This window comes from Sphaeramia orbicularis, chromosome 18, assembly GCF_902148855.1.
Source record: "Sphaeramia orbicularis chromosome 18, fSphaOr1.1, whole genome shotgun sequence".
Lineage (NCBI taxonomy): Eukaryota > Metazoa > Chordata > Actinopteri > Kurtiformes > Apogonidae > Sphaeramia > Sphaeramia orbicularis.
In genome coordinates this window covers 31,854,300-31,868,818 of record NC_043974.1, presented here as the reverse complement: position 1 = coordinate 31,868,818, position 14,519 = coordinate 31,854,300, and the positions used below count along the sequence as shown (strand labels likewise).

The window sequence follows — 14,519 nt, the reverse complement described above, 5'->3', positions numbered from 1 at the left end:
TTCTACTTTCACTTTCACTTTGGGTCCTCAGGTATGGGAGGGGGAGTAGGACACAGGATTAGGACTCTACTGAAGTCCTAATATTGGCCTTAAAGAACAGCCAGGACAGTACTTCTGTGTTTATTCTATTTGATTTCATTTGGTTTGTGTCAGTCCTGTCCTATAAAACACATCTGCTTCTATTCTGTTGTCCATAAATGATCATCACACAATAGTGGACTGTGTTCCAGAGTTAATGTTTACGGCTGTGGATTCTCACGTGAGTCTGTTTGTCAAGTTACACAACAAACACCAGGAAGTGGGTTAGAATCAGATGGGAAACTTCGAAATATAGAGAAAAAGACGCACAAGTCTGAAAATACTAGTTTTGAATGGTTCATTATTAATTATGTAGAGTCCATGGGATAAATTTGTGGAGAAAAAAAAAAAAAAAAGAAAGAAATCTGAGTCTTGTCTATTCTGTTATTTATCTTGTGCTAGTTCATCTTTTCACTTTTCTTGGTACTTATCATATTATTATTATTATTATTATTATTATTATTATTATTATTATTATTATTATTATTATCATCATCAATCATCATCATTATTATTATTATTATTATTATTATTATTATTATTATTTACTTTTTTTATTTATTTATTATTATTATTTTTTTTACATATCCTGCTATAACACTTTGCGCATTTTGTACTTATTCTGTTTGCTGTATACAAAAACGTTTTCGAGATGACTAAATTAACAGACTTTGAGGCTGATTAGTAATATTTAGACAAATAAATACAACTGAATTGAGTTGAAATTAACAACTTCATTAGAATATTATTTCCTTATGTATATTTTTGCCATCTATTGTGATTTTATCTTATCTATTAATGTATTATTTTTATTTATTTATTTTAAAAAATACATTGCCTGCTGCAACACTTGGTGCATTTTGTACTTATTCTGTTTGCTGTATACAAAAACGTTTTCGAGATGACTAAAGTAACAGACTTTGAGGCTGATTAGTAATATTTAGACAAATAAATACAACTGAATTGAGTTGAAATTAACAACTTTATTAGGATATTATTTCCTTATGTATATTTTTGCCATCTATTGTGATTTTATCTTATTTATTAATGTATTATTATTATTATTATTATTATTATTATTATTATTATTATTAATTAAAAAATACATATCCTGCTGCAACACTTGGTGCATTTTGTACTTACTCTGCTGTATACAAAAACTTTTTCGAGATGACTAAAGTAACAGACTTTGAGGCTAATTAGTAATATTTAGACAAATAAATACAACTGAATTGAGGTGAAATTAACAACTTTTTAAAGATATTATTTCCTTGTGGGATGTATATTTTGCCATCTGTCATAAATATGTGGATAATTTTAGATCACATGACTCACAAAATCGGCTAAACGTAATTGTATCAGACTTTTATTTTGGTAGGGTTAACCGGAAGTTCTTTCTTAACGCGCTGGGACTTGTAGTAGCTAGTAGCTGTCAAGCAACTGTTTGTTGTTTCACAGTCCAGTTTTGTGTCCATTTACTGTTGATGGACTTCATTTTCAGATGGAAACGATCTGCTCTACTTAACTTTATGTGTGATATCAGCCGGACGGTGTTAGTAAATGCGGTGTTTTGTAGCTGTTAGTGTCTGTACAGCTAACTTGCTAACATTCCGAAGAGTTAGCATTAGCATTAGCAGGGAAGTTCATTGACCCTCGGCTACATGGAGACTTAGAACCGCCGGCTTGTAATTTTTTTAAGCCTCAGCATAAGTTTTCTTGCTTAGTTGTTTCTGGCAGACATGTCTGGACTCGATGAAGCGGATGATACCACCCCATTGCTGAGGGATGATTCAAGCAGGTGTGTTCAGAGTCTACTAACAGACAATTATTAACCATTGTAGTCTCTGTGAGCATTCAACAGGGTCCATTAAGGACAAACATTTGCCTGTCAGGTTGTGGGAGAGGGCTTTTATGACTAATCTGGTCTTGTATTTGATCCTTTGTGTAATCAATTCTAGTCCAACTTTTCTACATTCATTATGGAGCTTCACATCTTGATCATAATCTTATTTCAATGACCTCAAATCTTGTCCTCTTTCCTCAGTGATGACTCTCAAAATGAAGGTTACAGGAGTCGGTGGAGGTCTATTCGAGTCATGTACTTCACCATGTTCCTCAGCAGTGTGGGTGAGGAGGATGCTGTCGTCTTACTGTGTATTGCAATTCACCTAGGCTTTCCCAGATCATGTCACGGAGGAAGTCACCACCATCAACTATGCATCAAACTTAAGCCACATAAAGCCAAAATTTGCTAATTTACTGAGCTTGATGGGGGAATAGCTGGGTTTCATGTCGACTGAAAAGCTGTACGTCCGTATGGTACAACTATCAAACTATGGGGAAGCTTTGACTGGATGATAACACTGAAAAACACAACAAAAATATGATTTTGTGAAATTAAAAAGATGCATAAATACACAATGAGAATGAATATTACACCGTAAAAAAAGTTTTCAGAAGTTCACATTTGTTTTTGGGAGATTTCTTTAGATTTTTAATAAACAAATGGCCAACAAGTTCTCATCATATCTGTAAGTATAAAGTAAGCTAAAAGTACATAGTTCCTCAAACTATAAATAAAAATAGCACAATTCCTGCATTAGTAAAAGTATCTCAAACCAAACTAAAAATCTAAAGCCAAACTGGCAGATCAAATAAAAATACGTTTATGAGATAAGTTTTTTAAGGTGCAGTAAATTTGGTTAATTTAACTTGTATTTGCTTGGATAGCATAACACAGTCTATGGTCATACCCTAAAGTTCACAAACAGTATATAAATGATCTGTGTTTTTGATCTTTACAGGTTTTACTATTGTCATAACATCACTATGGCCCTATTTACAAAAGGTAAGAACGGACCAGTTAAAGAAGGTTAATGTTCATTTCAGTAATTCAAGGAGTAGAACACTGGTTTGTCTTTTGCTAGCGGGTTAAACAGGAAGTGAAAGTAGCTCCAGAGACAACATCTTTAGACTTCCTGTTACTCTATATTATTTAGTGTTAAATCTAACAGCATGTGTAAACGATGGAACTCTACTCAACTTGTTTGTGTACTTCATATGTTTGTTTAATTTTTTTGTAGTGTGTCCCTGATTCTATTTTTTTGCACGTTCTTCATTGCAGATTGATGATGACGCCAATGCCAGCTTCCTGGGGTGGGTAGTGGCGGCCTACAGCCTCGGTCAAATGATCGCCTCGCCCATTTTTGGCCTGTGGTCCAATCGCCGGCCACGCAGGGAGCCGCTGGCGTGCTCCATCTTCATCAATGTGTCCGCCAATATCTACTACGCTTATGCTTACCTGCCTAAATCTCAAAACAAGTACCACATGCTCATGTCCAGAGCCTTTGTGGGTTTCGGAGCAGGTGCTGTGCAGCTCTTGTTTGCTCTTAAAACACCAGTTCATGAAGTATATGTTTATTAATGTTTATTATTATTAAATCCATGTGACACATGAACTGAAATTGTCTCGTCTTGTTATTGCAGGGAATGTTGCTGTGGTAAGGTCCTATGTTGCTGGAGCGACATCGCTAAAGGAAAGGACTGGTGCTATGGCGAACATGAGTGCCTGTCAGGCCCTGGGCTTCATCCTGGGACCAGGTAAAGATGTTTTTTTCTTGCATTCCATAAACTGAGGTAGTTCTCAAAGCAATCGTGAATATGTCAAACACAAGGCCACAGTGTGTCAGTGAAAATTATATAGTTTAATAGAGAAACATTTTGCCTCCGCTCTGAAAGTAGCTACAGCTGAGCATTTAAAGCTAAAGATGCTTCCACATCTTGGTTGTTTTGTCTGTACTGGTCTGATGGAGACTGAAACATGGTCTCATGCTGCCTTCACATGTTATCAAGAAGATGATCCTTTCCACTTGTGAATTTGAAATTATGTTTGCGTTGTGTTCAAGTGCTTTTGGTGTCATAGCGAAATAAAAAATGACTGACATAATTTATCATGACCTGTTACTTGGGTAAAACAGTTTTGGATGTGCCAATTCATCTGCTACTTTTTTTTTTTTTCTTTTTTTGCCAATTGTGTATGCTGTAAATGTGCTAAATCATAAGCTAACAGTAGTAGAATGAACATTAATAAAAGCATTGCGTATCATTTGTGGTTAATCCTTCATTGCTCTCTGTCATGTTGAAAAGTTCAAAGGTTATTTTCTTCTTTGCAGCTTGTGTATCAAAATTTATTCCCAGTTCCCCAGTGGAAAATACGATGAGGGGCGTTCATGTGCAATTTTAGAGTTCATAACTCGTATTTACTATAATTCCCATAGGATGTGAAGGCAGGATCAATATGGATCAAACTAAACCACATTTGTACCAATGTTTTGGACCAATTACAGAAAGAACACAAGGCTATTATTATCAAAATAGGAAAAAAACACCAATGGAAGAAGCAGGAAATTAGATAAATTAATAACATGCTGAACTAAGACACACGCTCATCTATAAATTAATCAATGCTGAACATAGGAGATGCCATACTTGTACATGACACTGACAGGATGTGTTCATTCGCTCCCAAAACTCTTAAGTGGACCCAGAGTAACAAAAACGTGAACTTTGGTTCCAACTTTCAGGTGTGAAGATACAATAAGACTTGATGGGCTAAATTAAAAAACAGCTTGGTGTGTTCAGTCTGGAACTTGGCCTACCTTCATGGTTGAATCAGTGTCCAGGTTCAGTCATATTTAGCCTGGCTGGACATCTGTTTAATGGGATGCACGTGAGTTTGGCTTGAGTACAAAGTTAATTTGCAACTTTTAGGGTTTTATGTGCAGCTGTTTGCATGCTAGGACAATATGCTGTATGCGAGTAGTAGCATTACATGATTAAATTATTTTTTTCTTAATCAAATATCTCACACAACCACTGAATTGTCTTATTCAGTCTTTGAAACAGAATATGTGAGATTTGTAGAAACATGAACAAGGACAAAACTAAAAATATTTTGCTTTTACATTAGAATCTATTTTGTTTTGTTAAATTAAATCAGAATGTATTCGTCTGCATTGATCATTGTGCAACTTTGTGATGAGTTTCATGGCTTTATATTGATCTAAATGTATATGGTTCAGATATGTGGGACATTCAAGAGCATAGTCATATATATCTATACATACAGTACTGGGCAAAAGTCTTAGGCAGCCTTTAGATTTGTTGTTTTTGAGTCTGTGTCTTTATTTCTAACAATATTCAGATTTTTTTCTGAAATGCATGACCACATGTGCATTTCTCAGTCTTTGTAGTGCAAAATGTACAGCAAATATGTAAATAGTATAAAACAAAAATGCATTTCAGAACAAAAAGCTGAATATTGTAGAAGCTTTATGGGATCATATGGATAGAGAAAAGAATAAAAGGCCATGAAAGCTTCTGGGACATACTGGGTGTGTCATATAACATAAGATTGTTACAGAAAACATCCAGACAGTCGACCTGGGAGAGCTGAAGATAGAGGTTGCACTAAATACTGACTTTACCTTCAGAAGCTGTTTAGTTCTTATTTTGTGTGTGTTACAAAACTGTGCACATATTTCCTGCATATTTCTTTTTAGAAATAAAGACACAAACATTACATCCTGCAAAAACAACAAAACTAAAGGCTGTATATCTGTCCTTTAATGTGATTTCCATTGTGTTCCCCTGATGTAGGAAAAAACCATCAGACGAAAGTGTTTCTGAATATTTGCGTGTCTGTATGTTTCAGCTCTGGGGGCGTGTCTGTCATTCATTGGTGAACACGGAGTCACAGTGAACGTCATAGACCTGCAGCTCAACATGTACACTGCTCCGGCTTTACTGGCTGCAGCGTTTGGCGTCATCAACATCCTGCTGGTTGTCTTGGTCCTGAGGTGAGGTCACCGTCTGCACACTTATTTTGGCTGCATGTTGATGTTTTTCAGCTGTCATTGCATCTGCAACACATACAGTGTCAAAGGCGGCAAATTAATCTGCACACAAACATTACCATTTTTTATTCCTTGATATAGTGTCATTTTCTGTGACTCAAGGAGTTGGTTGTGAGTGAGTGAGTGGGTGTTTCTCGTTAGTGTAACTACCTAAACTTTGGCAGCCCGCTGTCACAACACAGTTTCTAAAAATAAACTGAAATATTTTACACTATACAGTCGCTCTTTGTGTTTTGTGGCTTTGCATCAGTACAAATCCAGGATTACTGCATTTACCAGCGACTTCCGGAGTTATTGCAGATCCAAGCTCGTTGGAAGTTTTTATGGTTATGTTTTCAGTTGAAATGGTTGAATCAAACACTTTTACCTCTAAACAACTCGAAACAGATTTAAATAGGTTTACTAATATAGAAAAGTTAATGCTGATCAACAGTGTATAGCATTAAAGCTCAAGTAAGGATCATTTGCATTCGGAGTAGCTTTATACAGGGTGTCCCAAAAAAATTGACATAATTTGAGATGTCCATATCGGAGTGACTACAAGGTCAGGAGAAATGATACTCAAAAGGATTTATTTTGGACATAAGATGTTTTGTTATAAAATTTCAAACGAAAAATTCTGGGGGATGTTAATTTTATAATGTTCCAAAGTTATTACAAATATTTAATGTGTGCGCCGCTTGTGACACGGCACACATGAAGTCGGTAGTGGAGTTCCTGCCACACTCGCTGCAGCATATCGTGTGTAACATTCTCCAGAACCTCAGTGATTCTCCTCACACAGTGTGGGGGCTATTTCAATAGCACGTTGTCTCCATCATTAGCACGTCCGATCCATCTTCCTTCTTTGAGCAAAAAGAGCAAACACAAAAAAAAAATTATTAGGTGATGAAATGATGTCAAATTTTTTGGGACACCCTGTATTAAACAGCAAAATCTCACCAATATCTACTTTTTCAATTAATTTAAAATATTTTCCTTAATTTCCCAAGGGCTCTGGCCAAGGGATCAGTAACATTCTATCTAGTCTAATCTTTAGATTCTTTTCAAATCAAGCCAGTTAAGTCCAAATTTCCTGTATTTTATTCATAATGCAACATATATTGTTCAAAAAAATAATACTACAGTGTCAGTTTTTTCCAAAGTTGCGCATCCATTATTTCTAAACTGTGCATCTCCCTGTTTTTCTGTGGAAAACCAGTAATATTCCTTAATTATGTAATGTTGTTAATAGAGAGCATCGTGTTGATGATCATGGAAGATGCATTCAACCCATCAACTATATATCTGAAGGTATGCATGGTTCTACTTTTTTCCAACCTCATTTTTTATCAGGTTATTATAAGAAGTTATAAACTACATAAACAAGAAGAATATGAAGGAAATTGGTAGGAGAATAAAATGTAGGATCATTAGAACAGCATTCTTCCTTGACATTGCAGAATATTTATTTTTATTTTCTGTCTAAAGCCTTTATTTCCGCTCATCCCCTGCAGATAGTGTTGATGTTAGTGAAGAAATGGAGGAACCCATCGACCAGGCTGCAGTTGTGACATCCAACATCCTCTTCTTCATCGTCATGTTCATCTTTGCCGTCTTCGAGACGTACGTATTTCCAGAGTCATGAATAGATGAACCATGACAGAGGAAAAATAAGACAGTTATGGTGCCATTGTAATAGATTATACATGGGTTGTGCTTAAATGTTGCTAAAAATGCAAAAGATCCACATAAATGCAAATTGCATGACTATAACCTGCTTATTCTATCATGTACCTGAAATAACCTTGACATTTTCGTTTCAATAGAACACTGACGTACTGTACAAATGCTGTTTTATGTACAGGTGATTTTCAGAAAGTGTCTTTACACCAAAAAACTCTTTACAAATCCAATTACAGATAGAATTACTTGTAAAATAGGACTGGGTATGTTATTATCTAGGGTACAGAATAGGTAGAGTAATACAGAGTAATATAGAAAATTGATTAGATTAGATTAGATTAGATTAGATTCCTTTTATTCTCATTGCAAATAGATACAAGATTTTTAAAGCACAAGGTTAAAACAGGACCCATAAAAAAGTATAAGAACAATAAATACTAAAGAATAAATTATATTCCATTCATACTCCACGCCCACACTACACACATGCATGCAAACAAAGTAGTGCCTGAAAATATGATGTGATCATAAAATAAGCAATTTCTGCATAAAAATAATGTTTTCTTTTGTAGGAGTATTGTATTGTAATTGATTTTTAAGCTGTAATAACTGCAGAAGAGATTTCTATACTTTCTATATGTAACCTGTAAAAATTAGTTTCCAAATATAGGTCTAAAGGAGGATATTACATGAGGGAAAATATATTAAATCTATATCGTTGAACATCAAAGGCAGTGTCATTACTCAGCAAACCCAGAATTGACAAACTTTAACCCTGAAAAATATGAGTACACCTAATTTTCCTATTTTTTGGGTAGCTATCTCTAAGTTTTATACATCCCAAGCACATACAAACATCACAAAAAACTGCACTTCTGTGGCCACGATTCACAATTACATTCCTTTGCTAATACTACAGATATAAACCTCTGTGTATTTACATGTTCATAAAAGCTGCTGTAAATGGATTTAATCTGGTAAACAAACGGCTAACAGATAAATATCTACAGACTTAGTAGAAGCCTCACATAATTCAATCGGTCCTAAAATAAACAAAAGCTGAAGTAGTGTAGACAGTGTGTGCGTTATCCGAAGCCTGTGAATTTTCGAAAACCTCATTTCTGATGCCAGTAATCATGCAATGCTGGTTCTTTAGGCCGTTGTAAGGGTCACTATTGAGTTTCATCTAATTTAATAGTAGTTTATTTTTGTCCCTGTGTTGGCTCATGTATTCCTGTCTGAAGCACCGTGTTGTTGCAGTGTTAGGGTGACGTCAGTGTGTATCCTCTGTAGAATCTGACTGTATACAGTGTGTTTGTAATTATTCAGGATCGCCACTCCTCTGTCCATGGACATGTTCGCCTGGACGAGGAAAGAAGCAGTTTTATACAATGGAATCATCATCTGCGGTATCGGATTTGAGTCCATCCTGGTGTTCCTGGTTGTAAAAGTGGCCTCTCAAAGGTATCTCTACAGATGAGTGTCTTGAATGAAAATTATCTGTAGACTTTCAGAATAGTGTTTGTTTAGATGAGTGGCTTTTGTTCCTCGTAGGGTTGGGGATCGTCCTGTGTTGCTAGCAGGCCTGGCTATCATATTCTGTGGCTTCTTTATTCTTCTTCCATGGGGAAACCATTACCCCAAAATCCAATGGGCAGGTAAGTTCTAGCCACACAGATTCGATTAGATTCTAATGTATTGAATTAAAATGACAGTTCTGAGACGACACGTACGCTTTTCTTTCCAAAACGCAGACCTTAAAAACAACACCCTGGTCAATCAAAGGTTAGATGGCGCCATGACCGCTAACAGCTCTGTGGAGCCAACAGGATGCCCGTACGAACAGACCTGGTGCCAGTACACCCCCGCCATCCACCTGGCCCAATACATCACATCTGACATCCTCATCGGGGTGGGATACCCAGCATGCAACGTCATGTCCTACACACTGTATTCCAAAATCCTTGGATCCAAACCCCAGGTAAAAACCGAGGACTAACTGAACTACAGTGTCCTAAATTTACACCATTGGTATTCTCCAAAGTTACTTTTTTATGTTTCTGTAATCATTAATACACCAGTATATAGAAGCTTGTTAACTGAAACAAGTGGTGTCAGGCACAACAAACCCCACCCCTCACATATATTGTAGCCTATTTCGGCATCGATCCAGCTGATGTCATAATGTCTATGCATGTGCTGATGTCAGCCTCTATATATGTGCCAAGTTTGAAGTAAATTGAAACAAAATTGATGTTTTTTATAGACATTTGAAATTTCACCAATTATAAGAAAATGGGAGAAGAAAAAATATTTTTAAAACTCATAAAAATTTTTGAACTTTGACGTCTGTTTCCTAAAATATAACCACATGTAATCTGAGTCACTGGCAATCTACAAACCCAGTTTGGTATGAATTCAGCCAATAGTTTTGCTGCTAGAGTGTTACCAAACAAACAAACAAACTGAACCAAAAACAAGAAAAGCACAGACCTCCGCCAAGACAGATTTGCCCCCCCCACCCCCAAAATCACCACCAAAATTTTATCATTTGTTTCTTGTGCCAGTATCAACATTCCCTGAAAATTTCTTGAAATTTCTTGAAAATCTGTCCATAACTTTTTGAGTTATCTTTCTAACTAACAAACAAACACACAAAGCAAAGTGATCACAATACCTCCTGGCGGAGGTAACAATACCCCTTGCCTCACCTTCGGTGTGCGAGGTAATAATATTTTTGATCCTAAAATGTAATTATTATTCTTATCTATGAATTTTCAATTTTACTGTTTCACAAAAAAAGCAGAAAAAAATAGTAAAGCACTCTATTATTTCTTGAGTAAGATGTCAAATTGTTGTTGTTTACTTCCGTTCCCAAACAAAATTTTGTTTTAGTGCTTGGATGTTATGTTTGATTAATTGTTAACTTCTGAGAGAAGCCCAGTGAACCGGCTCAAAATTGGGAATAAAAAGGTGAATTCAGTTTAAAAATTCTTCATTCCCGTTCAAAATGGTACAACTTTGAAATCTCACTGAAAATGAGTCATTAGAACAATTCATGATGCTGGGAAAGGTGATCTAATACACTGTGTAAAGAAAAAAAAAAGCTGAGTTACATATCAAATAGCAATGATTTTTAAAATTCTACATGTATTATCTCTACTTTCAGATATTAAAAAATGATCTAAAATACAGAACAGATGGGATGAGAACCATTAAGAAACAACTTTTAGAGTCAGTGAAAGTGTCAAAATGACAATGATAATAGCTAGAAAAGCTGTTGTTCTCTACACTGAACACAGCTAAGCTAACAGAGCTATAATGTAAACCAGGGATGTCAAACTCATTTTATTCCAGGGGCCACATTCAGCTAAATTTGATCTGAAATGGGCCGAACCAGTAAACTAATAACATAATAATATATAAATAATGTGAACTCCAAACTTCTCTCTATGTTTTAGAGCGAAAAAAGTAAATTTACATTATGAACAGGTTTACATCTACAAACAATCCTTTTAAAAGATGTGAATAACATAAACTAAAAAAAAAAAGTGTAATTTTAACAATATTCTGCCTCAGTTTATCATTTACACATGTACATTAGAACTTACAGATCACAGTGGATCTACAAATACACAAAACATTTAATAACAGACAGAATATTGTTAAAATTGTACTTACTTCTGTTAAGACATTTCAGGTTATTCACATTTTTTGCAAAATTATACTTTGTTTTAGTGTAAATACATGAAAATATTTACATTTACAAAGAGAAAAATTTGGAGTTGTCATTATTTCTATGCTATTGTGATAGTATTTTACTGAATCCTGCCCACTTGAGATTGAATGCTTCTGAATGTGGAACCTCAACTAAAAGGATTAATATCTTCGGTGTAATTTTTGCATTTCACAAATGGTGGGCCGGATTTGGCCCCAGGGCCGCATGTTTGACACCTGTGATGTAAACTATCAGCTGATGTAACACATGAAGATAAGACTGTTATCTTGAGTGACTGTCTATGTAACCATCTGCAAGTCTTCATTTTTGATGGAAACTTTATACCATAATACAGATGTGTGTAAACAATGAGCGTTCTACTTTATTCAGTGACTGATACAGTCTTGTGAAGACATAGTGTTTATTTGTTGGTGGATTTGGACCTGAATGTGTTCTGGTACCAGACTGACCCCTGCTGGTCAGACTTTGGGGTCTTAATACTACATGGAACTCTAATGTGCGTCTTAATCATGTGTTTTCCTTTTCACAGTGATAACCCAGTTCATGGATGTTTGTGTTGCTTTCTTCAGGGTGTGTACATGGGCTGGCTGACCGCTTCAGGCAGCGGGGCCCGGACTTTGGGCCCGGTCTTTGTCTCCCAGGTCTATACGATCCTGGGACCCCGCTGGGCCTTCAGCCTGATCTGTGGAATGGTGGTCGGAGCCATCATCCTCCTCAGCTCCGTCTACCACAGACTCATCGCTTTTTCCGTACGAGTTGGAAGGATAGTAGACTAAAATGTGAGGAATCCTCTCCAGCTTCTGTTCACAAAGACTTTTGGCCACGATTGGCTGTAACAAAGGCTTTTTTTGCTGCTACTTTAACACGTGGTAAAGTGATGCACAGGCCGTAGGGGTTTGTGACTCAGGGTTGGCCTTTGAACTCTAAGTGAAGACCAAACAGGTGGAGCTTCATGAGTTCAAATGGAACTAATGGTTGCACCGCAGCTGCACTTTCACTCACTATATGTGAAAGAAACCTTTTGTGTGATTCCTATTTTTACCAAACACAAGGAGGTTCCAAGAAATCAAGTAAATTATCATTTTGAATCAGAAAGTTCTCTTAACATTTGTTACTGAAATATCTGACTGACAGCACGTGTTTTATATAATTACACCATTGCCTTTAAAGATAAATTTACTTTAAGACCAAATGATAGGAACTTGTTTAAAATTAAGTTCTGTGTACATAGAACGTGCTGACACATAGATTAGGTGTTTTTCATTGAATGTGGTGCCCTGCTACCAAAAATTAATTGTATGTCAGACATAATAATTAACAGTAATCATCAGTCCATAAGCTATGAGTAGAAGCAACACATATAACATTTCCACATCCTTTATTTTCAGTATTTTCCTGTTTCTGTTAATGGCTTTGTCTGTTTTCACTTAAAACTAAAGGGTTTTATGAATTAAGTCAGAAAGTGATGTGACCGTGTGTATGTTGTAATAATTAACAGTGATGCATTAAAGAACTAATATGATTTTTTTATTTTATTTTATTCCCAGTGTCTCTTGTCACTGTTGTGTTTAGTTTGTTAATTATCACAGATTGAAAGAAGTCTTTTCTGTCCTTTTTATATGAGACTAAATTTCTGACAATTTAAAAAAAAACTTCACTTAACATTTACATACAATAATTGAAAACATCCTAAAGTGAAAGTTAGGGATTTTTTTTTGTTTGTTTGTGACAATGTGTGACAGTTTTTTAGTTGAAGAGACTTGTTATCAAAAAAGTCTCTTCAACCAACCAGGAAAAACAGCTCATGTAAGATTAAAATCTCCTTTCTAGGCCTTGGAAAGCCATTGAATTGAATAAAAATCGTCAGAAATTTTTGAAATGTGATAGAAGTAAAGTTTTAGAGCAATAAAAACTTCACAATTTGGGTGAAATTTGCTCTTTTGAGATCAAGCTATCAATCACCTGCGAGGTTCGTGGAGAGACACAATTAACAATCAAATAAGTGGAGCATAGGATCAACTAAATAGTATTTTGAGATATTACAAATCAGGTTAGAATGGGAGGTTTATAAGTCAAACATGTCAGGATATGATGAAGTAGATCTAGAGCTTTTTTTTTTGTATCTTCTAAGATCGATAGATGTACTTTACAGATCCCAAACTGGGAAATTATAGTGTAGCACTTGTGACACAGTAAAAAAACAGAAGAGCAAACGCACCATACAAAATAAATTAGAAGTATGAAAACAGACCTGGATTAAAAAAAAGAAAAAGATAATTAAGATGTAAGATGCAAAATAAACTATTATGTTCAGTATGATAAAGGTGCAAAATGACATCATTTTTCTTTTATCTGTACATATGGTGTTATGTTGATAGTGGAACACTAATTAATAATCAATAAATTTCTATATAATCTTTAGATGCTTTATTAATCCAGAAGGAAATTGCAATTTGACTGTAAACATGCATTTTTTTCATATTTTTTTTATCGGTATCATTAAAATAATTTGAGAAAGGTCTATTAGTTTAATAGTTTTCCCTGAGTATTTAGAGCACAGGTGTCAAGCATGCGGCCCGGGGGCCAAATCCGGCCCACGGGATGAATTTGTGAAATGCAAAAATTACACTGAAGATTTTAACAAACAGTGGTATCAAAATCATTTTAATTCAGCTTCCACAACAGTCCAATTAGATTTCAAGTGGGTCAGCCCAGTAAAATATTATCATAATAACCTATAAATAATGACAACCCCAAATTTTCTCTTTATTTTTTTGGTGTAGAAAAGTAAAATCAACATGGAACATGAAAATGTTTACAACATTATCAAACTATACTTTTACAAAAAATGTGAATAATCTGAACAAATATAAACAAACGGAAATGTCTTAAGAAAAGTAAATGCAGTTTTACCAATATTCTGCCTGGTACTAAATCTTTAATGCGATTGTAATGCACATGTGTAAATGATAAACTGATAAACCGAGGCATAATATTGTTAAAAATGCACTTGTTTTTCTTAAGACAATTCAAGTTGTTCATGTTATTCAGATTTTTAAGGAAACTTTGTAGATATATACCTGATCATAATATAATTTTACTTTTTTCACAGTTATCATTTT

General features: G+C 35.1%; 1 protein-coding gene across 1 annotated transcript; it reads left to right on the top strand.

Moving 5' to 3' along the window:
* The first annotated feature begins 1,479 nt into the window (after positions 1-1,479).
* Positions 1,480-13,164, top strand: mfsd8 (major facilitator superfamily domain containing 8). Its single transcript, XM_030162659.1, has 12 exons — positions 1,480-1,876; positions 2,123-2,205; positions 2,883-2,926; positions 3,203-3,443; positions 3,565-3,678; positions 5,792-5,936; positions 7,228-7,286; positions 7,490-7,598; positions 8,988-9,122; positions 9,213-9,316; positions 9,413-9,639; positions 11,967-13,164. Exons 1-12 carry the CDS (start codon positions 1,818-1,820, stop codon positions 12,171-12,173), a joined length of 1,527 nt encoding a protein of 508 aa, XP_030018519.1. The 5' UTR covers positions 1,480-1,817; the 3' UTR covers positions 12,174-13,164.
* The last annotated feature ends 1,355 nt before the right edge of the window (positions 13,165-14,519 follow it).